The sequence below is a fragment of the Drosophila willistoni genome (assembly GCF_018902025.1).
Source record: "Drosophila willistoni isolate 14030-0811.24 chromosome 2L unlocalized genomic scaffold, UCI_dwil_1.1 Seg139, whole genome shotgun sequence".
Lineage (NCBI taxonomy): Eukaryota > Metazoa > Arthropoda > Insecta > Diptera > Drosophilidae > Drosophila > Drosophila willistoni.
In genome coordinates, this window is record NW_025814046.1 from 355,601 (window position 1) to 381,248 (window position 25,648).

General features: G+C 33.5%; 16 protein-coding genes across 17 annotated transcripts; all 16 read right to left on the reverse strand.

Annotated features, from left to right (window-relative positions):
* Positions 1-328: 328 nt before the first annotated feature.
* Positions 329-1,248, reverse strand: LOC6638456 (gram-negative bacteria-binding protein 3). 2 transcript variants are annotated; one of them, XM_047009533.1, is made up of 2 exons: positions 794-1,248; positions 329-726 (listed from the first exon to the last, which is right to left on the reverse strand). In XM_047009533.1, the coding sequence occupies exon 1, from the start codon at positions 1,231-1,233 to the stop codon at positions 865-867; it is 369 nt and encodes a 122-aa protein (XP_046865489.1). In that variant the 5' UTR covers positions 1,234-1,248; the 3' UTR covers positions 329-726; positions 794-864. The 2 variants fall into 2 exon arrangements, with proteins under 2 accessions (XP_046865489.1, XP_002061604.1); XM_002061568.4 differs by having other exon boundaries at positions 329-738.
* A 965-nt stretch (positions 1,249-2,213) lies between these two features.
* Positions 2,214-2,747, reverse strand: LOC26530025. Its single transcript, XM_015179293.3, has 2 exons — positions 2,657-2,747; positions 2,214-2,600 (listed from the first exon to the last, which is right to left on the reverse strand). Exons 1-2 carry the CDS (start codon positions 2,693-2,695, stop codon positions 2,304-2,306), a joined length of 336 nt encoding a protein of 111 aa, XP_015034779.1. The 5' UTR covers positions 2,696-2,747; the 3' UTR covers positions 2,214-2,303.
* A 2,461-nt stretch (positions 2,748-5,208) lies between these two features.
* On the reverse strand, positions 5,209-6,273 carry LOC111519049. Its single transcript, XM_023177725.2, has 3 exons — positions 6,171-6,273; positions 5,823-6,115; positions 5,209-5,278 (listed from the first exon to the last, which is right to left on the reverse strand). Exons 1-3 carry the CDS (start codon positions 6,207-6,209, stop codon positions 5,209-5,211), a joined length of 402 nt encoding a protein of 133 aa, XP_023033493.1. The 5' UTR covers positions 6,210-6,273.
* Positions 6,274-8,334: 2,061 nt separating this feature from the next.
* LOC6638455 (gram-negative bacteria-binding protein 3) lies at positions 8,335-8,698 on the reverse strand. The gene has a single exon (XM_002061567.4). It carries the CDS (start codon positions 8,685-8,687, stop codon positions 8,385-8,387), a length of 303 nt encoding a protein of 100 aa, XP_002061603.4. The 5' UTR covers positions 8,688-8,698; the 3' UTR covers positions 8,335-8,384.
* A 2,368-nt stretch (positions 8,699-11,066) lies between these two features.
* On the reverse strand, positions 11,067-11,389 carry LOC6638454 (gram-negative bacteria-binding protein 3). Its single transcript, XM_002061566.2, has one exon. The coding sequence runs from the start codon at positions 11,376-11,378 to the stop codon at positions 11,073-11,075; it is 306 nt and encodes a 101-aa protein (XP_002061602.2). The 5' UTR covers positions 11,379-11,389; the 3' UTR covers positions 11,067-11,072.
* Positions 11,390-11,475: 86 nt separating this feature from the next.
* Positions 11,476-12,047, reverse strand: LOC6638453 (general odorant-binding protein 57e). Its single transcript, XM_002061565.4, has 2 exons — positions 11,991-12,047; positions 11,476-11,926 (listed from the first exon to the last, which is right to left on the reverse strand). Exons 1-2 carry the CDS (start codon positions 12,045-12,047, stop codon positions 11,591-11,593), a joined length of 393 nt encoding a protein of 130 aa, XP_002061601.4. The 3' UTR covers positions 11,476-11,590.
* Positions 12,048-12,196: 149 nt separating this feature from the next.
* Positions 12,197-12,642, reverse strand: LOC124459825. Its single transcript, XM_047009549.1, has 2 exons — positions 12,609-12,642; positions 12,197-12,543 (listed from the first exon to the last, which is right to left on the reverse strand). The coding sequence occupies exons 1-2, from the start codon at positions 12,609-12,611 to the stop codon at positions 12,244-12,246; spliced, it is 303 nt and encodes a 100-aa protein (XP_046865505.1). The 5' UTR covers positions 12,612-12,642; the 3' UTR covers positions 12,197-12,243.
* A 1,557-nt stretch (positions 12,643-14,199) lies between these two features.
* Positions 14,200-14,719, reverse strand: LOC26528998. The gene is made up of 2 exons (XM_023177002.2): positions 14,593-14,719; positions 14,200-14,538 (listed from the first exon to the last, which is right to left on the reverse strand). The coding sequence occupies exons 1-2, from the start codon at positions 14,629-14,631 to the stop codon at positions 14,227-14,229; spliced, it is 351 nt and encodes a 116-aa protein (XP_023032770.1). The 5' UTR covers positions 14,632-14,719; the 3' UTR covers positions 14,200-14,226.
* Positions 14,720-15,424: 705 nt separating this feature from the next.
* On the reverse strand, positions 15,425-16,454 carry LOC6638452 (cuticle protein 16.8). Its single transcript, XM_047009522.1, has 4 exons — positions 16,431-16,454; positions 16,191-16,346; positions 15,740-16,108; positions 15,425-15,676 (listed from the first exon to the last, which is right to left on the reverse strand). Exons 1-4 carry the CDS (start codon positions 16,452-16,454, stop codon positions 15,494-15,496), a joined length of 732 nt encoding a protein of 243 aa, XP_046865478.1. The 3' UTR covers positions 15,425-15,493.
* Positions 16,455-16,689: 235 nt separating this feature from the next.
* On the reverse strand, positions 16,690-17,793 carry LOC6638402 (trypsin-4). The gene has a single exon (XM_002061563.4). The coding sequence runs from the start codon at positions 17,791-17,793 to the stop codon at positions 16,987-16,989; it is 807 nt and encodes a 268-aa protein (XP_002061599.1). The 3' UTR covers positions 16,690-16,986.
* Positions 17,794-17,861: 68 nt separating this feature from the next.
* On the reverse strand, positions 17,862-18,659 carry LOC6638401. Its single transcript, XM_002061562.4, has 3 exons — positions 18,505-18,659; positions 18,305-18,348; positions 17,862-18,247 (listed from the first exon to the last, which is right to left on the reverse strand). The coding sequence occupies exons 1-3, from the start codon at positions 18,596-18,598 to the stop codon at positions 18,068-18,070; spliced, it is 318 nt and encodes a 105-aa protein (XP_002061598.1). The 5' UTR covers positions 18,599-18,659; the 3' UTR covers positions 17,862-18,067.
* A 1,418-nt stretch (positions 18,660-20,077) lies between these two features.
* LOC6638400 lies at positions 20,078-20,604 on the reverse strand. Its single transcript, XM_002061561.4, has 2 exons — positions 20,477-20,604; positions 20,078-20,422 (listed from the first exon to the last, which is right to left on the reverse strand). The coding sequence occupies exons 1-2, from the start codon at positions 20,513-20,515 to the stop codon at positions 20,111-20,113; spliced, it is 351 nt and encodes a 116-aa protein (XP_002061597.1). The 5' UTR covers positions 20,516-20,604; the 3' UTR covers positions 20,078-20,110.
* A 704-nt stretch (positions 20,605-21,308) lies between these two features.
* LOC6638399 (cuticle protein 16.8) lies at positions 21,309-22,139 on the reverse strand. Its single transcript, XM_002061560.4, has 3 exons — positions 22,075-22,139; positions 21,624-21,992; positions 21,309-21,560 (listed from the first exon to the last, which is right to left on the reverse strand). The coding sequence occupies exons 1-3, from the start codon at positions 22,093-22,095 to the stop codon at positions 21,378-21,380; spliced, it is 573 nt and encodes a 190-aa protein (XP_002061596.2). The 5' UTR covers positions 22,096-22,139; the 3' UTR covers positions 21,309-21,377.
* Positions 22,140-22,630: 491 nt separating this feature from the next.
* On the reverse strand, positions 22,631-23,701 carry LOC6638398 (trypsin-4). Its single transcript, XM_002061559.4, has one exon. The coding sequence runs from the start codon at positions 23,693-23,695 to the stop codon at positions 22,889-22,891; it is 807 nt and encodes a 268-aa protein (XP_002061595.1). The 5' UTR covers positions 23,696-23,701; the 3' UTR covers positions 22,631-22,888.
* LOC6638376 lies at positions 23,678-24,562 on the reverse strand. Its single transcript, XM_002061558.4, has 3 exons — positions 24,406-24,562; positions 24,209-24,252; positions 23,678-24,151 (listed from the first exon to the last, which is right to left on the reverse strand). Exons 1-3 carry the CDS (start codon positions 24,497-24,499, stop codon positions 23,972-23,974), a joined length of 318 nt encoding a protein of 105 aa, XP_002061594.1. The 5' UTR covers positions 24,500-24,562; the 3' UTR covers positions 23,678-23,971.
* A 180-nt stretch (positions 24,563-24,742) lies between these two features.
* LOC6638375 (lysozyme P) lies at positions 24,743-25,198 on the reverse strand. Its single transcript, XM_002061557.4, is given in 1 exon segment — positions 24,743-25,198. A coding segment is annotated over 1 exon segment (456 nt).
* Between the last annotated feature and the right edge of the window lie 450 nt (positions 25,199-25,648).

Here is a 25,648-nt window from a genome sequence, read left to right on the forward strand (position 1 = left end):
ATTTTTTGTTTTAATTCATTTTTATTTCCTGATTTCTTACTTATTCACATTAAAGTTTTAGTGCGCTTCATTTTCCTTTAGGTTCACATTCCAACAGCGCCATCAGCCTTTTACAGATACGATTTACATGGGCATTTCAACAACTATCAATTGAAATATTTTCCTTATTCCATATATTTCCATATCTTCAAAAAAGTTTTCTCCACTTTTTCTGAAAAATTCTTCTAAAACTTTGACGTACATTTTTTTGACTACCAATTGTACAAAACAACTTGTTGCGTTTATTATATCGTAGTGTGCTAGTAAATGAAATTAATCGGGGAAAATGTCGACGGTCAATATTTTCACCTTTTATTGTATGTGATATAGATTATATAGACCACAGATTTGAACATAAAAAAAAAATATGGTAAAGTCAAAATTTTAAGTGGATAACTTACGGAACGACTTTTTGAAAATTTTTCTCAGCTTATTCATGGTGGAAGGAAATGACAATTTGCCTTAAAATTTAAGCTAAGGATTTAACTGTCTACAAAAAACCTGCAAAAAACCCAGCATTACGCATACGCTTAGTGTGCTCAAAAAGTTAGACATTCTAAATAAACTCTCTCTTAAAAATATAATCAAATAGATGATTCATTAAATCAACCAATTCTGAATATATACATATGTATAGAAAAATCTTGTTGAAGTGATTTCATTTTTCCCATATGTACTTAAGTATAACTGGTTTTTAATCTGAAATATATGAAAGAGGAATATAAGATTTACTTTAAACAATTTTTTTATTTACATTGGTAGCTTTTGAGCAAAAGCTTTTCTATATGGCACCGTCAATTGTAAATTTTCGGTTCACCAATTTTTTTAAGGTCTGTCATAGGCGGAAACGACGAAAGCTCCATCATCCTGACGATAGCCGAGGCCATTGTAAATGACATATGTCCAGAAATATAGAGTATCGCCCAAATTTAAAACAGTTTCGCGATCCCGAAATGTCCAACGTCCCTTCTTTGCAGTGGGTATATCTCGAGCCCAACGACCAGCCTCCAAGCCATCAAATTCTTCGTTCACTTTGCCATGAAATGCAAACAAAGAGATTCCTGGTTCATGTGGTATCGACACCTCAAAACCTTTTGGATAAAATACACGGACTCTAGCATTCGGCACTTTATAGGCACTGCTTCTCAATGCCGCAAGACATAAGATGAAGACCAAAGGCAACCTGAGACCCATCGCAAACTGAAGTCAATTTGGAACTGAGAATAACAAACAAAAAAAAAAAAACAAAGTGTGCTCGGTTTCATGATCTCAAAGACAAAGCGGAGCTTTCTTATCAAAATAAAGATTCAAAGCTCGCTTTTGTTCTCAATTTGATGAATCGATTGTGTATATTGAAAATTATAATGGCTGCTAAGTTAGGCGCATAGAAACAAACTATGTATATTCTTTTTACAACCTAAAATTTTCGGACTTTCCTTCAATTGTTTTTAACACGGATATCATGTTCTTCCGTAACATCAATAATTGAATGAACATTGCCATTATTACCAGGAAAAGACCAGAGAATACATCGAAGTAGCATTTTAGTTTAAGCAAATGTTGATCTTAATGAAAGAGTTTGAGAGAAATATCTGTTAATTATCAATAGCATTAACTTACCATTAAAATTAAATTTCTGAAATTATTTAAAATATCATTACTTTGAACTCTCGATCAGTAATTTTATATTAAATTGCGCAGTACATTTGCTCTTTGAAGATTATACTCTAATAAATTTTAAAAGTTGTTACTGCAGTGAGTTTTCGTAATAATAATAATAACAATTATGAAAATTGGTGACCCCGACGTTTTAAGGTTTGGCAGAATAGCTGGTCACTCACTAGCTCTCATTGTTGATCTTTTGCAATATGTTGTCTTTGAAAAATTTTAGTCCAGAATCAAATTATAGCTCAGTTATATGTTTAAACAATTGAACGAATTAAAAAAAAAAAATTCCATCAGTTTGGATTTATTAGAAAAAAAATTTATATTTTAAGTCTTGCTTCCTGCAAAGTTTAAAATTTCTATAATGTATAATTACAGTAAGTCAGAAAAAAGGTAATCCCATAGTTAGTTAGAGATAGTTTTAGTTTAATATATTTATCAGACAGCTATATCAGTTTCCATATATATCAGATTGTTTAATCTGCCCGATATAGAATTCAGTCCTATAATTTAATGATACATATCAGAACACAAGCTTTTTAATGAAATTTAAAAATCAATGACAATAACTTTTTTTTCGTTCATATAATCAGTAAATTTTACAACCAATCCAGACATAAAAATATATTAGTTTCATAATCACAACCAGACCAATCTTCCACATTTTCGTATTTCTCCTTACAACGCATGAATTTCTGTTCTTTGTCTGTATCATAATTTCGATTTTCAGCTATTAATAATGGTTGTAAAACACATTTTAGAAAGCATTTTATGTTTTTGGGAATATCAGCAACTGTGGCAGTTGCTGGTAAGGCTGCGAGGTCATTATCCGTCACATTGTGTTGATTTTTACAATTTTGGCGTTGCTGCTGCGAACTACCAAGACAAATGTTGATCTAAACAGAAAAAGATTTGATTAAAGGTTATGGAAATCTATGGAAATCTTACTCACCAATAAAGCAAATAGAATTAGCTGATAAATAAGCTTCATTTTCTATAGATGCGCTCAAGTTCAGTGTAGTTAATAGACTGTTCAATAAATTGATACTGCCAGAGATTAGGAATGTTTTATAAATAATATAGAAGAAAAGCACAAAAGTTTACAATGGGACTCATTGAATAATAATGCACAACCAAAGTGAAATCAAAATTTATATTATTTGGACAATAGCCGAAAGTGATAGTAAAATCATGAAATCGGATAATGACAGGCATTGAAAAGAACTGGTGACCCCGACGACTTGACTTTAATGTTGATGTATTTATATAAATTCCCAAGGTATGAGACTAGCAGAAGGTTCATAGTTTCCACCTTTAAAATGTTTATGATCAGCAATTTGGCGTATTGTTTTGCAAGTTCTTATGAACAGATAAGAAGGTTAAAGTCAATCTTAAGCTTGTAAAAACCAAGCTTTTTATAATCTATACATGGGCATTTCCACGAAAATGTTATTCATGGGCTCTATGGATTTTTTTTTTAAATTTTAGCTTGTAATCTACCTTTGTAATGACTATATTTGTATAATTAATTTTAGTGAAAACAATGCCGCATAAGAAACCCAAAAGATAAAGCCCTAAGATGCTCAGTTTTTTTAGCATTGCTAGTAGAATCTCTCAAAGTAGAAAAAAAATTTACAGAAAGTTTTATCTCCGAACACTCAAAAAAGGTTGAAGTAATCAAAAGGAAACGTTTAAGTTAACGTCACCCTCTTTCACAACCTTGAAAAGTGGGCAACTTGAATGCCCTTTCCCCGAAATTGTCGAATTTATTTGGCCCACTCTACTAAAACTTCAGGTCACATGCCAAAAAACTTGGACATTAATGTTATAGAACAAATTTTAAAACAAAGATAAAGCTTTTTTATCAAAAATTACTGTCCCTGTTGTCACCCTCAAGTTCGTATTTGAAGCCCCAAAATAAAAAATATAACCGAAATCACTTTCAAATTGTTAATTAAATTAAGGTTAGCTCTGAAGAGCAGATTATATCCATTTTACATTTTCTAAAGGGTATGAATCACCAAATGTTTGGAGCATATTTTATTGACATTTAGCTATTTTTAACACAAAGTCGCACATTAGTTGCATAATCGCATCCAGTAGTATCTACTACGTTGTCAAATTGCTTCTTACAACGAACATAGTCTGCTTTATAAAGATGATAAACAAGTTCTGGATCTACTTTTCCATCATAACCGAAATAGGGCTCTTCTAGACACTTTGTAAAGCACCTTAGCTTCGGGGATAGATCATTAATTGTGGGATCTCTTGGTGTGGAATTCAGTTCCTCTTGTGAAACATTGTGTTTGATCTTACAAACTTCAATAATTTGTTGATGGAAAACAATATGTTTCTCATGGCAACGGCAAAAATTGATCTAAGCAGAAAAATATGAGGCAAAATTTCCAAAACGTTAAAAACATTAACTCACCATTAAAATTAAGACAACTATCTGGTAAAAAAGCTTCATATTTTCTATTTTTAATTCCTTTTTTTGTGTCCAATGTGCAGAGATAGAAGTGCTCAGGCACAATGCCCTATATAGACTGCTAAATTGATTGATGCATGTCTATTGAGAAGACTCATTTCCATAGCCGCATACTCATAAGTGTTGATTATGTTGAGAAATGGCTACAATTATAATTTAATGCTGAGTACAGTGGACATTGAGAATATACAAACAAAAAAATAAAAAATTATAATCGAGTCAAAATTATAGAAGTTTAATTAACACACCACAGCGGCAGATACGTAAAGCCTTGATTTTAAAGTTGGTGACCCCGACTTTTTATCATTCCTTAAAAGACACTTTTTTTACTTTACTCTTTTAACTTTTTTGTTCTATACCCGATGTTCATTGGGTAAAAGTTCACATGAATTATAATAGATGAATGCCAGAAGAATAAATTCACATTTGGCCTGTTCGTGAACTGATTTAAAGGATGTGCGGCAGAACTTTTGCGATGTAAAAAGTGTGTTTTAACTATTGCAAGTGATGACCTTTCCGCCTCGCTTTATATCTTATCAAGGTTGAAAGGTAAAAAACAAGCAATTTGCTATATATAGTCTACAACTCAATTGGGAAGGCTTTGACAAATGATTTTTTTGAAACACCCATTAAACGCTTCTAATCTCTCGTCGAAAACGTATCAAATAGAACGCATATAGCCAAGGTTATGGATTCATAAACACACAAAAACCCAAAAAAGCTTTCTTATCAATAAATTGGTTGTTCTACTATTCGACTATTGGAAAAAAAATATTTATTTTATTTATGGACACAAAGTACTATATGAGCTGCATAATCACATCCAGTTTTTTCTTTCACATTGTCATATTTCTCCTTACAATGCACAAACTTAGGTCTTAGGTGTACATTAACCAGTTTCAGATCGATTTTACCATCACTACCAAAATATTCCCCATGCACACACTTAGCAAAACATCTAAGCTTCGTGGATAGATCATTAATGCTAGGTCTTCTTGGTGTGGATTCCACTTCCTCTATAGATACATTAAGTTTGGTTCTACAACTTTCGATAAGTTTTTCATCGATGTAACGGCAAAAATTGATCTAAGCAGAAAAATATAAGGAGACATTTGGCAAATTTTAAAAAAGCTTCATGTTTTGATTATTAACTTAAAAGTGCTTAGGACCAATTTTTTTTATAGACTGTGAGCTGTGAAGAATATGTGAAAAAATTACAATGAATATTGAGCTAATCGCTTGCACCACCATATAAAAACTAAATTATCTAGGTACTAAATTTCTAAATCCAATTGGGAAGGATTTGACGAATAATTTTGTTGAAACACCGATTACACGATTCTAATCTAAGCATTTAACCAAGGTTATGGATTAACCAAAAAAAAAAGCTTTCTTATCAATAAATTGGCAAAATATTTGTTCTTGTTTTCACTTTACAATTGGAATTTTTAGCCCAAAGTTAAAACAAAACAAAAATTATATAAATTTATAAATATAAAAACTTAGGTGAGGTCAAATAATTTCGTAAAAGGTGAAACGACAATAAGAGCAGTTCATGCAAAAATAATAAGAGATATTAATTGTATTGATCACCAACTACTGCAAAAATATTTATTTGTTATAGACACACATTATTATTTGAGCTGCATAATCACATCCAGTTTTTTCTTCCGTGTTGTCGTATTTCTCCTTGCAAAGCAAAACCTTGGGTCTTAGTCGCTCTTCATTTACCAGTTTTGGATCGACTTTGCCATCACTACCGAAATATTCCTCATATATACACTTAAGATAACATCTTAGCTTCGTGGATATATCGTCAATTGTGGCATTTCTTGGAATGGCGGATGTTTCACCATCTGTTATATAGAACTTCTTTTCACAAGCAAGGGCTTTTTCGAGATCAAGACAATGGCAGAGATTAATCTAAACGGAAAAAAGTATTTGAAATATTTCGCAAACTTCAATTCGTTTAAGTCACCATTAAGATTAATACAATAAGCTGATAAAAGAGCTTCATATTTTTTTAAATTTTGTTTTAAATTTGTATTTCTGTCCGATGTGTGGGGACAGAAGTGCTCAAGTTTAATGCTATATATAGACTGTCTTTTGAATTGCTACTCATACTCATTAAACAAAATGCTCATTGAAATATGAGATTAGAAAGCGTTTAAAAAAAGTTTTCGTATGTGAAACGATGCTGGGTACAGTGGGCCAGCACGAAATTGAACTTAGTTTTGGTTGAAGGATAATTGTTAAGTTTTTAGGATAATTTCAGTTTACATAAATCGTATATTCTTATTTCTATATGCAACTAATAAACTAACTTAAAACTAAATGCAAAATGAAACATATATCAAATTTAGTTTCAAATTAGTAAATATATTAAGGTAAGCTGCGGAGGATAAAAGGCAAATCAATATATATATTTATTACAGACGGATACATAGATGTATATGAGTTGCATAATCGCAACCGGTTGGATCTACTATATCGTCGAATTCTTCCATACACTGCACATAACGGCGTTTTTGGTAGTCTTCATTAAGCAATTTCGGATCGATTTTGCCATCATTACCGAAAAAAGGCTTTTGCAGACACTTGAAATAGCATCTTATCTTTAAGGGAATATCATCAACTTCAGGATCTCTAGGAATGGCTTCCAATTCATCTTTATAAATATTGTGTTTCTGGAGACAAACACTGCGGATATCGGGATCATAGCAATAGCAAATATTGATCTAAGCACACAAACATTAGATAAAATCCTTTCAATTTTTTGGAGATCTGAACTCACCATTAAAATTAACGAAAATAATTGAGAAAGAAGCTTCATTATTTTTGGTTTATTTTTTCATTTTTGTGTATTGTAGAGGTGATGCCTATCGCCGCTTTATGTAGACTGATAGAGACTACAGAGATTACAAGAAATATATTTGTTAGGAAGAACAGCACATGAAGATTTAAGTATTAAATAATGCACAGTGGTACTATTTTCCAAAAAGTTTTTTGGAGCACCTAAAATTTTTCAACCAAACTTTGATTTTCTATCCAAATCGAATTTTTAGTAAACCAAATACTTATTAAAAAGTTACAAGATTTTAAACAAAGTTTTACCATGTGTATTTAGCAAATTATTTTTTTATTATTTTTTTTTTATAATTTTATTATTTATTTTTACGATATAGAATTTTTTATGATATAGAAAAAATCGATATTGCAATATAGTTAAAACACTAAGGCGAATTTTTAAGGAGAATAGTGTACTTTTGACCTTCGAAAGGGACCTAAGCCCTAAATTGTCAACCCGAGTAGAAAATGACGTCAGCAAAGTGGAAAGACACTTGATTTTAATCTCCATTCCATGAAAATACTTAACCCATATCGAATTTTGATTCGAATTCGATAAAAAATTATATCCAGAATAAAATGATTTGCTCACAACTTTATTATCAACCAATGACAAATTCGAATTATTTGTCTACCATACGTAAAATACGCCATTATCTTGTCTATATCCTAAGCCATTCTTCAGGACATATGTCCAGAAGTAAATTACATCACCTCTTCTTAAAGCAGTTTGGGTTTCCCTAAATACCCAGCGTCCTCCCTCCCGTTGGGTTATATCCTTTGACCAACGTCCAGCTTCCAATCCATTCATTTTCTCATTCAATTTGCCATGGAAAGCGAATAATGTGATTCCTTGTTCATGTGGAATTGACACCTCAAATCCTTTGGGATATAGCCTTCTAACCCAGGCTCGGCGCGCCTGATAGCCAGTGCCTAGGCCCACCAACAAAAAGCATATGAGCAAAGTTATTCGCAAATGCATCTTAACTTGAAGACAATTCAGAAATAACCGATTCCACTGGCATTTATACCAAAAATTTTAAGTGACGACTTGTTTTCTTTATCTTTAAGAACAAATAAGATAAAAATCTCATGTTATTTGTAAAGGTCTAAGCTGGGAGGGAGTAATTTATACTCATATGTACTGCATCTGGTATAAATTATTATAATCTTTGGCCACTTTCGTTTCTATTTAATGAAATGATGAAATTGTTGCTAAAATACTTTTAACAAAATTTGTTTATCAATATTAACACACATAATAATTGATGGACAATTTTTCATTTTGGTGCAGAATAAAATGTGATTTTCAAACTTTATTTTCAATCAAATACAAATGAAATTCTTAAAATACATAGACGCCATTATCCTGACGATAGCCAATGCCATCCTTTAGGACATAGGTCCAAAAGTATAAGGTATCACCGCCTTTCAAAGGAGTATTTGTGTTCCTGAAAGTCCAGTGTCCTCCCTCGGATCTGGTTATATCCTGTGACCAAGTTCCAGCCTCCAAACCATTCATTTTCTCATTCAATTTGCCATGGAAAGCGAATAGTGAGATACCCGAATCATCTGGTATCGATACCTCAAATCCGTTGGGACTCAGCTTCTGGACCCTGGCATTGGGCACCTCATAGGCCCAGCTCATCACCACCAGTAGCAAAGTAAAGACCAAAGGTAGACGTATATGCATCTTGAATTGTAGACAATTCCGAACTAAACAATTCTACGGCTATTTATACCAATTTGCTATGTATTCGATTTATTGATTTTATTTGATTGGTCAAGCGAATCATTCTTATCTAAGTGATAAGCTATGAACTTTCACGATGCCATTATGCAAGCGAAACATTATTTTGAAAGCGATAAAAATGTCGCTGACTTCACTATATATTTCTCTTTCACTAAAGCCAATGAGTTAATCTTGACCTCTAACCCGGCAGAGATTGTTGCCGAAAATAATATCTTTATTTATGACAAAACATTATTTTTAGGCTTTCCCTTTTTGAAAATGTAAATTATCTGGGGTTATTTTAATTATTTGAACGTTCCATTTAAGATACCTAAAAGGTATTTAGTGGAAGATAAAGCAGAATTTTTATATTTTTGTTTTTTCTCCATTTTAAATACAGTATTGTTTCATCATCTAAATCTATTGGAGGCTATGTTCAGTGACCCCATTCCGTTTCTATTACTGAGAAATTGAAAGAATTTCCGTTTAATATCAGCAATCAACTAGTTCTTTGTCTGTTATTATAGGCTTTTATGAAATTTGCTTTACTCTTCAATTGATATCATTAGTCAAATTTCTCAGAAATGGTCATACCCTTGTTAATTCATCGCGACAAGCCGTAAAGATTGAAACATATATGCTAAAAGATAACTTATCAATGCATTAAGTAAACATTTCTTTTTATTTGTACATCGGCCACCTTTTTAACACTTTTTGCATGGATCAAAGATAAAAATAATACAAGAAAACAAAACGAAATGATTACACAGCACAACAAAATTTGCAAACAATCCATATTAAAAATTTCGAAATACTGGAGGGTAATTAAGATATTTGTGTATTTCCGCATTGTTTCAGTTTCAGTTGTTTCTTTAACTTTCAATTTATTTCTGGACGGATCCGGGTTGAAGCTTCGGAGATCTCAATGCCTTTCAAAATATCAGAATTTTCAATCATTTTTTACTTTTATTGGATGGTTCATATACATATTTTCATTAGACCCCTCCCCGAAAATCTTATTCCTATCAATTCATGAATTTATCTTCACATTAGCTTCAAAATATTGCAACAGAAATGAAAGAAGAAATTTAATATAAAAATATTGAAGAAATACATTTTACTAAAAATAAATTTAAGAAGAAAACAAAACAAAAAAAAAAATAAATAAATAAATAAAGAATTATAATTATTTGGCATATTTATTTTGAAGATTAGAATGTTTGGTCTAGTTTCCCAAAAATATTTTCATTTAATATTTTACTTTTAGCCGACATTGACATAAACTGGGCATTATGTTCAACGGGCCCCTATGACATCAGAATGGGGGTCTATTACAATAGAGCTTAAAAAATAAAAATAAAGTGTAGGTACAGCAAACTTTGAGCGAAATGGGAAAGTATTGATGTTTTTAGTAGAGAAAAAACAAGTGTAAGAAGATTACAGGGTATAGGACATTGCAAAGCGGAAACCCGCATAAAGGTTCATGTAAGGCATACTTATTATGTGTTCGAGTAAATGGTAAAGGATAGTTTAAATGGTATCGATAGTTTAATCTGAGTTAATAACAAAGATTATGCATTAAAATAACTTATCAGTTTTAGGACTTTCAAAATTTAAGCCTTGACAGGAATTATCCCGAAAATCGAAGTTTACGTGATCATCATATCCACGAAAGAAAATTCGGTTTGACAGAGATAGTGTAAATCCTTTGCATCGGACAGTGATCATTCTTATGGATCCGCTAAGGCTAATAAGGTCAATGCTCGATTCGAAAAGTTGAAAACTTTTCTTAATTAAGGGGTCTTATTGAAAAGTGGTTTGTCATTGCATGGACATTGCGTCTAGGTGCCACATCAATAATTTGTATATTAATAGCGACAACAGATGTCCAGTATTCCTAGCTAGGATTGGGTTAAGAGAGAGATAGGCATTAGCAAGCTAATGTTGAATTCTTTATGATGATGTCCTTTCCTCTAAAAATTATAACCGCATTATAAAAACAACCGCTTTTGGTGGAAAAATAGTAGAAAAAATAATATCAAACTACAATAATTCAGGTAGGATTATATTTCAGAAAATTCAACGAGATTTAGTTGGGTGCATACAAAGAAAGAACAAGAAGCGAATCTTAAAATTGCATGATGCACCAAAACAGTTTTTAAATTTGGTTATATTTTAGCAATCACTTGTTTATTGAATAGAATAATCAAAGAAATATATAATTTACAATGCGGGATTAAATGAAATCAATCTTTATTGTCAATTAAATACAGAAATTCTTGAATTTGACTCCGTTGATGCTTAGGGAAACACATAGACTCCATTATCCTGACGATAGCCAATGCCATCCTTAAGGACATAGGTCCAAAAGTATAAAGTATCACCGCCTTTCAAAGGAGTATTTGTGTTCCTGAAAGTCCAGCGTCCTCCCTCGGATCTGGTTATATCCTGTGACCAAGTTCCAGCCTCCAAACCATTCATTTTCTCATTCAATTTGCCATGGAAAGCGAATAGTGAGATACCCGAATCATCTGGTATCGATACCTCAAATCCGTTGGGACTCAGCTTCTGGACCCTGGCATTGGGCACCTCATAGGCCCAGCTCATCACCACCAGTAGCAAAGTAAAGACCAAAGGTAGACGTATATGCATCTTGAATTGTAGACAATTCCGAACTAAACAATTCTACGGCTATTTATACCAATTTGCTATGTATTCGATTTATTGATTTTATTTGATTGGTCAAGCGAATCATTCTTATCTAAGTGATAAGCTATGAACTTTCACAATGGCTGACTTCGCTAAACATTTCACTTTCATTAATTTCTCAAAGCCATTACACAATTGTAGATGCCAAACGCATATTCACAGGGATCCGATAGACCAGCCTGACCTAAGCGACATGCTGAAACACCATTGCGCATTGATTCATCCACAATTCCGTAAGCCATGTATTTATCCAGATCCAATTGTCCAGTGGCATCCATTACCTCCATACCCTGTAGCACGCAATCAAGATAGCATTTGAGACGTCGATCGACGGTGGCTGCTGACATATTCGGTTGCCAATTTTCTAAGGACATATGTTCGACTTCTGTTATTTGCTGCTCGGTGCGACAACTTTCAGCCACAGCCTTAAAGGCTGAATGATCACCCTAGAGAAAAAAAAACCAAAAAGGTAATGGAGAACGGTTTCTTTTTTTTAACTAGGATTCTTACCTTAGTTAGGGTAACAATGAGCAAGAGAGCTGACAAAATGCTTAGAACTCGAAACATTGTGATCTAATGTAAATTTATTTTCAAACTCTGTCACTTTTATACCAAAACCTATTTTAATTGTCGATGATTCTAAACAAAAGAACACGACACAAAATACTAGAATAAATAAAGTAATTTCTGTAATTTCAGTAATTTGTAAATATATATCTAAACCAAAGATCTCTGTCAACATCCGTTGCAGTAATTTAAAATTTTACTCCGAAATGAGGCATTGCAATATATAAACTGAATAATCACAATCAGCTGCATCGATCACATTATCGTATTTCTCTTTACACTGCAGCATTTTAATGGAATCAGGATTCTGGAAATTGTTAACCAAACGTTTAAGATCGATTTTACCATTGTCACCCAAATAGGGCTTTAGCAAATCTCTCGCATAACATCTTTTATTTGGTGCTATATCAGACGATGAGGCATTTCCCGGAATGGCATCCACTTCGTCATCAGTTAAAGTATCCGTAATTTGATCCAAGAAAAGGCAAACTGTGATCTAAGCAAAAACAAAACATTAAACGGAAACATCTAACAATAAAATTTATTCAAATTTTAACTTACCATTAAAATTGTTCGTACTACTCGAAAAAAAAGTTTCAACATTTTCACAACAAGTTGAAATCGTAATGGAAATTAGTCATTGACTAACTCTCTATATATAGTGAGTTTGTTTAGCTATTAATTTATTTAAAAAAAAATTAGATTAATATCTATCTCTTGAGTAATAACAGTCACGGCAAATGTCATTCCAAATAAAATGATATATAAAAAAAATTATGATCACAGTCAGTTCTATATACTGCTGGTCAATAGGTTAAACGTCATTTATAACATTTCTTTTAAAAACAATTGAAAAATATTTGATATGCAAAAATCTTGGTAATTTAATTACACTCTAAGTATAGTAGTGGACAAATTATTTATATTAAACAAAATTATTTTTTGTCAAATACTTTTCTAAAGCTATAAAAGGCAAATTTTTGGAAGTGTTGGTAGTTTTAATTTCGGGTATTGTTTAAATATATCAATATTTTGCTATTTTCAGGTTCGCAACTGTGTTTAGGAATCCATCTAAGCTATTGACCAGTCGTGTACATAGACTCACCATTAAATTTTCAAAAAATTAATAATGATTTGAACAAAATACACACTAAAGTGATCTACTCTAAAAACTTATCATCTTGATGTACAAGCAATGTTTTTATTAAACAAATGTCTTGTAAAAATTTGATCTAGTTACCATATCAAAACCCTTAAACAATTTTACGCGCAAATACAAATTTTAATTAAATTTCAGATATTTATTGAGCCATATTATATTAAGTACATCAATCCTACTGTAGCATATTTTATTGACATTTAGTCACCATAGACACAAATTTATATATACATCTACCATAGGTTAAATTTATTCTTATAATGAACATAACTCTCTCTTATTGTTAGATCATCATAGACAAGTTCAGGATCGATTTTTCCATCATTAGCCAAATCTGTATTCTATAGCCTTAACTCACTATTTAAAATTAAGACAACTAGCTGATAAAAAATAGATTCATTTTTTGTTTAATTCCTCTTTTTGTGTCGAATTAGAGATAGAAGTGCTCAGACACAATGCCCTAAATAAACTGCGAAATTGGTTGATAAGTGTCTTTTAAACAGATTTCTTTCCATAGCAACATATTCTTATGCGTTGATTATGTTGAGATATGGCTAGAAGTACAGAAACTACAAACAAAAACGAATTAACTATAATTAAAATTAAACAAATTTTAAAATTTTCCACAGCACTAGACATCTAAAGTCTTGATCCTAAATTGTTGGTGACCCCGACGCTATAATATTTGTTAAGAGACACTTTGGTTACTGTACTCTTTTAACCTTTATTTTGTATTCCCAATGTTCATTGGGTAAAAGTTCACATTATCTGCTCGTAGACTGACTTAAAGGATATATGTCAGACCTTTTACGCGTGATTCAACTATTTCCAGTGATGACCTTACCATATCAGCTTAAAGTACGACAAATTTAAAAAAATCCTATTCAAGATAATGTCAAAAGAAAGCACGCAAGGCGATTTAAATGTTTGAGATGTTTTTATTTGAATCAACAATGGCGTATAGTTTTATATTTATTGATTTGATATATTATTATATTTATTGTAAATATACTTAAATATTTACTCTTGATAGACACACATTTGTATGTAAGCTCCATAATCGCATCCAGTTACATCTTCAACGTTGTCATATTGATTTTTGCAAGTGACATATTTGGCTCTTAGATCTTCATTATCAATCAATTTCGGATCGATTTTGCCGTCCTTACCAAAATAGGGCTCGTTCAGACACTTAACAAAGCATCTATAATTCGTGGACAGATCGCCAATTGAGGCGTTTCTTGGAATTGAATCCAGTTCCTCTTCGGATATTTTCAGTCTCGTCTTACAAGCATCGAATTGTTCCTTATCTATGCAGCGGCAAAAGTTAAACTACACAGAAAAATATTATGGAAATTTTTGCAAACTTTGTCAAGGTTAACTTGCCATCAGAATTGATACAATCAGCAAATAAAAAAGCTTCATGTTTTCTTTTTTTTTCAATTTCTTTTTTTGTGTCCGAGGTGACGAGATAGAAGTGTTCACAATAAGTGATCTGTGTTGACTGGCAAATTCATTGTAGTGTCACTTTAATTGTCACCTATTATGAGTATATCAACTAAGTAGAACTAAGTACTATGTAGTAATGCAAATAGAAAGTGTTGGTAAAGTATGGAAATATACAACGAACCTGAGTACAGTGCACATAATTAGTTAAGCAGTAAAAAAATAGTAATAAAAATAGATGAAAATAAGAGACTTAATCTTAAAATTCGTGACCCCGACGTTTCAATATATATAATAATAATTGAACACTAAATACGTCAGAAATAGTTGAAAAAAATCTTTAACACTTTAAAAAATTGAAATGTACTTTGACTAATTTACTATTTTTGTTAAATTTGCTAATCAGATTCTGAAAAATAATCAAACGAAATTATTGCTGAAAGCCCTAACAACTAAAATAGGTGGCTAGAAGTCTCCGATTTAGTTTGTTCATATCCTTTTTTCTCAGTTTCTTTTCTCTTTTGCTTTCTCAGTTATTATATATTTGCGTTAAGAAGATTGATCCCAAGTTTATTTAACAAGCCGTTGAGATAAATATCAAAATTGGTGACCCCGACCTTTTCTTGTATTTTATTCTCCATTTTATTTTGTAAAATACTTTTACGATTGTTATGTACTTGGGTTAATCTGATATTTCGCAACTTTCAAAACATCTCAAGTGAATTTAACAAGCCGTTGAAATTAATAATAAAATTGATGACACCGACGTTAGTTTGTGTTTTACATAATTTCACTGTTTATTCTATACTACACATTCTTTTAAATTTGCATGCACTTGCACTTAAGGATGATATTGTCCATCCTCGACCTCACCATGAGGTGATTGGGCAGCCAAGGCCAAACGTTGTGCCTCCTGTTGAGCTCCAATGGCAGCATGTTCAGCTGCAATGCGTTCAAATGCACTCAAATGCTTCTTTGTGGCATAAGCAACTGCGGCACTGGTATGTGGTGCTGCTGCAAGTGCCTGCAACAACAACAATCATTCATTCATTCATTACAAATTCACTTGCTATTCAGTTATACTTACAACTTGGCCTGGCGTTTGACTGGCATGCTCTTGCGCAATGCGATTGTAGGTCTCAAAATGTTTACGCTTAGCTGCCTTAACAGCAGCACTGTCTTCCAACTGATGACTCAACTGAGGATGGAAACCATTCTCATCGGCCACATATTGAACGGTGCGCACCTGATTCTTGGGATCCACATAGGAGAATGCTCCACGTATAACACCCGAACCATCTGATACCTCAGTATGCTGACGATCTACATGACCCGGTGCACGTCCAGCCTGATAGCTAAAGACATACGGATTAGCTGGAACATGAGGTTCGGGTGTACTTTTCACCAAATGGGAAACATCTGGTCTGGCTTGCACCAAAGCAAATAGACAAACGACCTTGTCGAGAACAGAGATCAGGAAATGTCATTAAATTAAAATAATTAAATAGCTCTCTCAGTATTTTTTATGCAAGACTTACCAAGATAATTACTGCTTCATAGCTTAACTTACGTTTGGTAACTGAATTCGAAGAAGCTCGAACAAATCGCTCGTTGTATAGTCCCCCCCAAAAAACTGGTCTTAGCTTTTTGAGATGCGTCAAACAAAGCTTTTCGAAACATACAAAACTTGTTTTCTTTTACAAAATGTATTTGGTTTTTTTTTTTTGCAATTGATATTATAAATTTTAAATGTTTGGTTTTTTCGCCCGCCAGTCTACAAAATCTGAACTTGAAATTTGCATATTAACTTTTTAATTAAGAAAGTTATAAACAAACAGATTGTTAGAGGTTTTTATGAATCATACATTATATATATTTTTGTATTTTACACAGTTTAGAAAAAAGTGCTTGCAATTGGATATAGCATTTTTTATTTAATAAGTCAAAGCAAAGGGAAAAAATTAATCTAGTAAGTAAAAACAATCAAAATTAAACTATTTTAAGTTGTTATATAGTTCAAACAGCTCGAAATTAAAGTGAATTTGACTTAAAAGTCATATTTGAGCATTCGCTTCCTTTTATTTTCTTTACAGAATTTTGTTTAAAGGCTTTAAAAGATGAAATAAATGTAATGAGTTTAATATTCTATGTGATGTCTATGAAGTAAACTCTTTAGTTAGAATCAATTCACCTTAAAAGAGATTAAGATCTAGACAGAAAGAAGTCTTCTTAAGGCGACAATTACAGTTAGGAGCCGTTCGAACAAATATTCCAACTCATTAGCATAGATTTCTATAGTACATAAAAACTTAAAATTAGTTGTATTTCTATAGACTAATTGAGCTCGTTGAGTGTTTCGGCCAACCAATCCGTGTATTCAGTCACTCTTGTATAGACACCCGGATAGAGGGCATGGGCACAGCCCAGACTCCATGACACGATGCCAAAGAGTTTCAGTTGTCCATTTACACTTGTGATCAAAGGACCACCCGAATCGCCTTGACAACTGTCTCGTCCGCCAAATGGACTGCCGGCACATAACATTGTGGGCGTGACAGTGCCAGCTCCTTGATAGTTGTGTTTACATTGAGTCTGATCCTGTTGCTTTAGGGCCGTGTAACGTAGACGCTTCTCTGGTTGAATTTGCGTGAGAGTCTTCGATCCCCAACCACTGACAAAGAGTTGCGATGCGAAGGCAATCTTATCCTGTTTGGTGGCCAGAGCAATGGGTTGTATATTTTCACTATAGACCAGAGGAGTCGCTAATTGAATCAGGGCAATGTCATTGTTCATGGGTGTCGGTTCCTGGAACTGGGAATGTGGTATGATGCGACGAATGTGAATATAACTGCCACCAGTGGCCCATTCGCTGGATCCTGCTCGTATGACATATTGTTCCGGTCTATGGTACTCCAGGACACAATGGGCAGCGGTAAGGACGAGTGTAGGAGCCACGATGGCACCACCACAGGCATGTCGTGTGCCTATCTGCAGGGAGATCTGATGAGGAAAATAATTAATGGTTGTCTCCCAACCGCCAACAATGCGACCATCTTTATCCTTCTGCTCCTGGGTAATGTTCAATCCTTTGCTCCTGCAAATGAGCAAAACCAGCATTAGGACAAATTGTAAATGATACATGCTGGAGGCGTCGATGCTGTGAATAGGGCTATGATTTTGGTGGTTGCCCTTTTATACACGGTATAATCCAATTTTTTGTTATCTTATCTGGTCATTAGCCTCGTTCTGACCCTCATTACGAACTAGCAGAGAGATCTTAACCCCATGCGAGGTCATCTTTTTGACTGTGCTCTATATATAGACAGAATGTACGTGTAATAATGTTGATAACATAAAATATGATATTATGGGGATTTATCTCTGTGTTCTAATGTCTAGGCCTTTGCTCTTCCAATCATCTTTCCATGGCCGTTACTTGCTCCTTGAGATAATCCAAATGATTGACACTATCCTCCATAACATCGTATTGATAGCCAACATGTTGCAATATTAACGACATTTTCTGCAAATTCTGATGACTATAATCCGAAACCACATCCACTTGAGTGAAATTCTTCAATGTTTGATGCATAATCTGTAAAACAAAAAACTTTTAATGAAGGGAAATTCATTTATTTTGTCTTTGACTCACCTCATTTGTCTTGGAGCTTCTAACCACTTGACGTGCAACCGAACCTAAAATTGAATAAATTTTAAATTGTATTGCTGTATTTTAAAATAATGTAACGGCTTTTGGCTTTATTTCGTTTTAGCTGTTTTCTGGGACTTGGGTCACCTTAATAGTTGACAGCACAGCTGTTTTAGTCAACTGCGAGTAGTGACAAAACTCACCCAAATTATTGACATTTATTCCCACACGGGCACACAAACGTTTTTTCGAATCATCAAACAGATGACGGGCACTTGAACTCGAAGCTGAAGCCATTTTGTTTATAACAATAATTGGCTTATGATAATTAAATAAAATATTTTAGTCAGAGCTAAAAAAACAACCACCACAAACAATACGATAACGATTGCTATCGATAGCCCGATATATGGCCACTCCTTGTAAGTATAGTAGTGGACAAATTATTTATATTAAACAAAATTATTTTTTGTCAAACACTTTTCTAAAGCTATAAAAGGCAAATTTTTGGAAGTGTTGGTAGTTTTAATTTCGGGTATTGTTTAAATATATCAATATTTTGCTCCTATTAGTAGTAAATATTTGACGTTCAAAAATGTATTGACATGTTCCTTATATAAAATAAATATATGAATCCTTTGAACCTTTCCTTTAAATACCTCAGCAAGTGGTGCTATTTTCAGGTTCGCAACTGTGTTTAGGAATCCATCTAAGCTATTGACCAGTCGTGTACACAGACTCACCATTAAATTTTCAAAAAATTAATAATGATTTGAACAAAATACACACTAAAGTGATCTACTCTAAAAACTTATCATCTTGAAGTACAAGCAATGTTTTTATTAAACAAATGTCTTTTAAAAATTTGATCTAGTTACCATATCAAAACCCTTAAACAATTTTACGCGCAAAGACAAATTTTAATTAAATTTCAGATATTTATTAAGCCATATTATATTAAGTACATCAATCCTACTGTAGCATATTTTATTGACATTGAGTCATCATAGACACAAATTTATAATACATCTACCATAGGTTAAATTTATACTTATAATGAACATAACTCTCTCTTAGATCATCATAGACAAGTTCAGGATCGATTTTTCTATCATTACCCAAATCTGTATTCTATAGCCATAACTCACCATTTAAAATTAAGACAACTAGCTGATAAAAATAGATTAATTTTTTGTTTAATTCCTCTTTTTGCGTCGAATTAGAGATAGAAGTGCTCAGACACAATGCCCTAAATAAACTGCGAAATTGGTTGATAAGTGTCTTTTAAACAGATTTCTTTCCATAGCAACATATTCTTATGCGTTGATTATGTTGAGATATGGCTAGAAGTACAGAAACTACAAACAAAAACGAATTAACTATAATTAAAATTAAACAAATTTTAAAATTTTCCACAGCACTAGACATCTAAAGTCTTGATCCTAAATTGTTGGTGACCCCGACGCTATAATATTTGTTAAGAGACACTTTGGTTACTGTACTCTTTTAACCTTTATTTTGTATTCCCAATGTTCATTGGGTAAAAGTTCACATTATCTGCTCGTAGACTGACTTAAAGGATATATGTCAGACCTTTTACGCGTGATTCAACTATTTCCAGTGATGACCTTACCATATCAGCTTAAAGTACGACAAATTTAAAAAAATCCTATTCAAGATAATGTCAAAAGAAAGCACGCAAGGCGATTTAAATGTTTGAGATGTTTTTATTTGAATCAACAATGGCGTATAGTTTTATATTTATTGATTTGATATATTATTATATTTATTGTAAATATACTTAAATATTTACTCTTGATAGACACACATTTGTATGTAAGCTCCATAATCGCATCCAGTTACATCTTCAACGTTGTCATATTGATTTTTGCAAGTGACATATTTGGCTCTTAGATCTTCATTATCAATCAATTTCGGATCGATTTTGCCGTCCTTACCAAAATAGGGCTCGTTCAGACACTTTGCAAAGCATCTATAATTCGTGGACAGATCGCCAATTGAGACCTTTCTTGGAATTGAATCCAGTTCCGCTTCGGATATCTTCAGATTCTTCTTACATGCTTCGAAGTGTTCGTTATCTGTGCAGCGGCAAAAGTTAAACTACACAGAAAAATATTATGGAAATTTTTGCAAACTTTGTCAAGGTTAACTTACCATCAGAATTGATACAATCAGCAAATAAAAAAGCTTCATGTTTTCTTTTTTTTTCAATTTCTTTTTTTGTGTCCGAGGTGACGAGATAGAAGTGTTCACAATAAGTGATCTGTGTTGACTGGCAAATTCATTGTAGTGTCACTTTAATTGTCACCTATTATGAGTATATCAACTAAGTAGAACTAAGTACTATGTAGTAATGCAAATAGAAAGTGTTGGTAAAGTATGGAAATATACAACGAACCTGAGTACAGTGCACATAATTAGTTAAGCAGTAAAAAAATAGTAATAAAAATAGATGAAAATAAGAGACTTAATCTTAAAATTCGTGACCCCGACGTTTCAATATATATAATAATAATTGAACACTAAATACGTCAGAAATAGTTGAAAAAAATCTTTAACACTTTAAAAAATTGAAATGTACTTTGACTAATTTACTATTTTTGTTAAATTTGCTAATCAGATTCTGAAAAATAATCAAACGAAATTATTGCTGAAAGCCCTAACAACTAAAATAGGTGGCTAGAAGTCTCCGATTTAGTTTGTTCATATCCTTTTTTCTCAGTTTCTTTTCTCTTTTGCTTTCTCAGTTATTATATATTTGCGTTAAGAAGATTGATCCCAAGTTTATTTAACAAGCCGTTGAGATAAATATCAAAATTGGTGACCCCGACCTTTTCTTGTATTTTATTCTCCATTTTATTTTGTAAAATACTTTTACGATTGTTATGTACTTGGGTTAATCTGATATTTCGCAACTTTCAAAACATCTCAAGTGAATTTAACAAGCCGTTGAAATTAATAATAAAATTGATGACACCGACGTTAGTTTGTGTTTTACATAATTTCACTGTTTATTCTATACTACACATTCTTTTAAATTTGCATGCACTTGCACTTAAGGATGATATTGTCCATCCTCGACCTCACCATGAGGTGATTGGGCAGCCAAGGCCAAACGTTGTGCCTCCTGTTGAGCTCCAATGGCAGCATGTTCAGCTGCAATGCGTTCAAATGCACTCAAATGCTTCTTTGTGGCATAAGCAACTGCGGCACTGGTATGTGGTGCTGCTGCAAGTGCCTGCAACAACAACAATCATTCATTCATTCATTACAAATTCACTTGCTATTCAGTTATACTTACAACTTGGCCTGGCGTTTGACTGGCATGCTCTTGCGCAATGCGATTGTAGGTCTCAAAATGTTTACGCTTAGCTGCCTTAACAGCAGCACTGTCTTCCAACTGATGACTCAACTGAGGATGGAAACCATTCTCATCGGCCACATATTGAACGGTGCGCACCTGATTCTTGGGATCCACATAGGAGAATGCTCCACGTATAACACCCGAACCATCTGATACCTCAGTATGCTGACGATCTACATGACCGGGAGCACGTCCAGCCTGATAGCTAAAGACATACGGATTAGCTGGAACATGAGGTTCGGGAGTACTTTTCACCAAATGGGAAACATCTGGTCTGGCTTGCACCAAAGCAAACAGACAAACGACCTTGTCGAGAACAGAGATCAGGAAATGTCATTAAATTAAAATAATTAACTAGCTCTCTCAATATTTTTTATGCAAGACTTACCAAGATAATTGACTGCTTCATAGCTTAACTTACGTTTGGTAACTGAATTCGAAGAAGCTCGAACAAATCGCTCGTTGTATAGTCCCCCCCAAAAAACTGGTCTTAGCTTTTTGAGATGCGTCAAACAAAGCTTTTCGAAACATACAAAACTTGTTTTCTTTTACAAAATGTATTTGGTTTTTTTTTTTTGCAATTGATATTATAAATTTTAAATGTTTGGATTTTTCGCCCGCCAGTCTACAAAATTTGAACTTGAAATTTGCATATTAACTTTTTAATTAAGAAAGTTATAAACAAACAGATTGTTAGAGGTTTTTATGAATCATGCATTATATATATTTTTGTATTTTACAGAGTTTACAAAAAAGTGCTTGCAATTAGATATAGCATTTTTTATTTAATAAGTCAAAGCAAAGGGAAAAAATTAAGCTAGGAAGTAAAAACAATCGAAATTAAACTATTTTAAGTTGTTATATAGTTCAAACAGCTTGAAATTAATGTGAATTTTACTTAAAAGTCATATTTAAGTTAAAAAATTTGTATAATTTTGCATTTGCTTTCTTTCATTTTCTTTACAGAATTTTGTTTTAAGGCTTTAAAAGATGAAATAAATGTAATGAGTTTAAGACGTGATGTCTATGAAGTAAACTCTTTAGTAAGATTCAATTCACCTTAAAAGAGATTAAGATCTAGACAGAAAGAAGTCTTCTTAAGGCGACAATTACAGTTAGGAGCCGTTCGAACAAATATTCCAACTCATTAGCATAGATTTCTATAGTACATAAAAACTTAAAATTAGTTGTATTTCTATAGACTAATTGAGCTCGTTGAGTGTTTCGGCCAACCAATCCGTGTATTCAGTCACTCTTGTATAGACACCCGGATAGAGGGCATGGGCACAGCCCAGACCCCATGACACGATGCCAAAGAGTTTCAGTTGTCCATTTACACTTGTGATCAAAGGACCACCCGAATCGCCTTGACAACTGTCTCGTCCGCCAAATGGACTGCCGGCACATAACATTGTGGGCGTGACAGTGCCAGCTCCTTGATAGTTGTGTTTACATTGAGTCTGATCCTGTTGCTTTAGGGCCGTGTAACGTAGACGCTTCTCTGGTTGAATTTGCGTGAGAGTCTTCGATCCCCAACCACTGACAAAGAGTTGCGATGCGAAGGCAATCTTATCCTGTTTGGTGGCCAGAGCAATGGGTTGTATATTTTCACTATAGACCAGAGGTGTCGCCAATTGAATCAGGGCAATGTCATTGTTCATGGGTGTCGGTTCCTGGAACTGGGAATGTGGTATGATGCGACGAATGTGTATATAACTGCCACCAGTGGACCATTCGCTGGATCCTGCTCGTATGACATATTGTTCCGGTCTATGGTACTCCAGGACACAATGGGCAGCGGTAAGGACGAGAGTAGGAGCCACGATAGCACCACCACAGGCATGTCGTGTGCCTATCTGCAGGGAGATCTGATGGGGAAAATAATTAATGGTTGTCTCCCAACCGCCAACAATGCGACCATCTTTATCCTTCTGCTCCTGGGTGATGTTCAATCCTTTGCTCGTGCAAATGAGCAAAACCAGAATTAGGCCAAATTGTAAGTGATACATGCTGGAGGTGTAGATGCTGTGAATAGGGCTATGATTTTGGTGGTTGCCCTTTTATACACGGTATAGTCCAATTTTTTGTTATCTTATCTGGTCATTAGCCTCGTTCTGACCCTCAGAGAGATCTTAACCCCATGCGAGGTCATCTTTTTGACTGTGCTCTATATATAGACAGAATGAGTAATGAGTAATGAGTAATGTAATAATGCTGATAAAATAAAATATGCTATTATGGGGATTTATCTCTGTGTTCTAATGTCTAGGCCTCTGCTCTTCCAATCATCTTTCCATGGCCGTTACTTGCTCCTTGAGATAATCCAAATGATTGACACTATCCTCCATAACATCATATTGATAGCCAACATGCTGCAATATCAACGACATTTTCTGCAAATTCTGATGACTATAATCCGAAACCACATCCACTTGAGTGAAATTCTTCAATGTTTGATGCATAATCTGTAAAACAAAAAACTTTTAATGAAGGGAAATTCATTTATTTTGTCTTTGACTCACCTCATTTGTCTTGGAGCTTCTAACCACTTGACGTGCAACCGAACCTAAAATTGAATAAATTTTAAATTGTATTTCTGTATTTTAAAATAATGTAACGGCTTTTGGCTTTATTTGGTTTTAGCTTGTTTCTGGGACTTGGGTCACCTTAATAGTTGACAGCACAGCTGTTTTAGTCAACTGCTTTTGTCACTACTCACCCAAATTATTGACATTTATTCCCACACGGGCACACAAACGTTTTTTCGAATCATCAAACAGATGACGGGCACTTGAACTCGAAGCTGAAGCCATTTTGTTTATAACAATAATTGGCTTATGAAAATTAAATAAAATATTTTAGTCAGAGCTAAAAAAACAACCACCACAAACAATACGATAACGATTGTTATCGATAGCCCCGATATATGGCCACTCCTTGGAATGGCGTTGCCACTTCTTAAGAACAATAACGGGCAAGTTTTAAATTTAAAAATAGAAACCGACAATTCTTTTTTATTAAATATTTTGTAGTTTTATTAATATTTAATTTAATTATTAACCAGAGTTACGGTAACGCCTTCTGAAACAGTGATTAACATTTGGTTTCACACCCTGACAACGGTTATTCCAGGCCACCCAAGCGGAGAAACCTTGTTGTTTTCTTATATACTTTGCACAGGCAATGGAATATCTTATATCATCACTTAAGAGCAACCTACACGGCAAACGACACAGATCCGTTGAGGGACGTCCATCGGCGGGTTTGCACCAATATCTATCGTTAATCTGGAACAAACCTTAATCCACCGAACCATCGACATTTGAGGGATTAATGGCTTTACTGTTGAATGAACTTTCACCCTCAACCAGGCACATCCAATCCGATAGCTCATGATAGGGAACACCATAGCGATAAAGCTGACGAACCAAACTGCATCTGCCCACTAGACGAGCATGCGAATTCCATGATAGCAATAGTAATAGAAACGCGGACAATGAAATCCACAACATGATGATCTCTTCTGTTTTAACGACTATTATGATATGCTTTCGATTTTGGATCAGGCTTTTATAGTCCAAACTGATGAGCCTAAGTACCAGTTTTGAATGACCAATCTAATTCTTGGCTTTTTTTTTACAAGCACTCACTTAGACGGCTCTGAAGTGTTGGCCCACACTTGGGCATAAATTATGTTACACTAGGCAGCAAAGTATTTAAACTTTGATTTATATTAACAAATTCTAAGATAAAATTGAGTTTTCCACAACTTTTTAGCCCAACTTCTAAAAATATAAGATTTAGATCAAAGATATCTGTAAACAACTTAAGAAAAACTTCTCTAAAACTCTAAAAATATCAAAGATGAAAACAATTTGTAGGTAGTTTAGTGTTATACTTTCAGTTTTAAAGCTCTCAATAGATCATTGATGTCGGCTAATCGATGCCGATCTGGCCAGTTT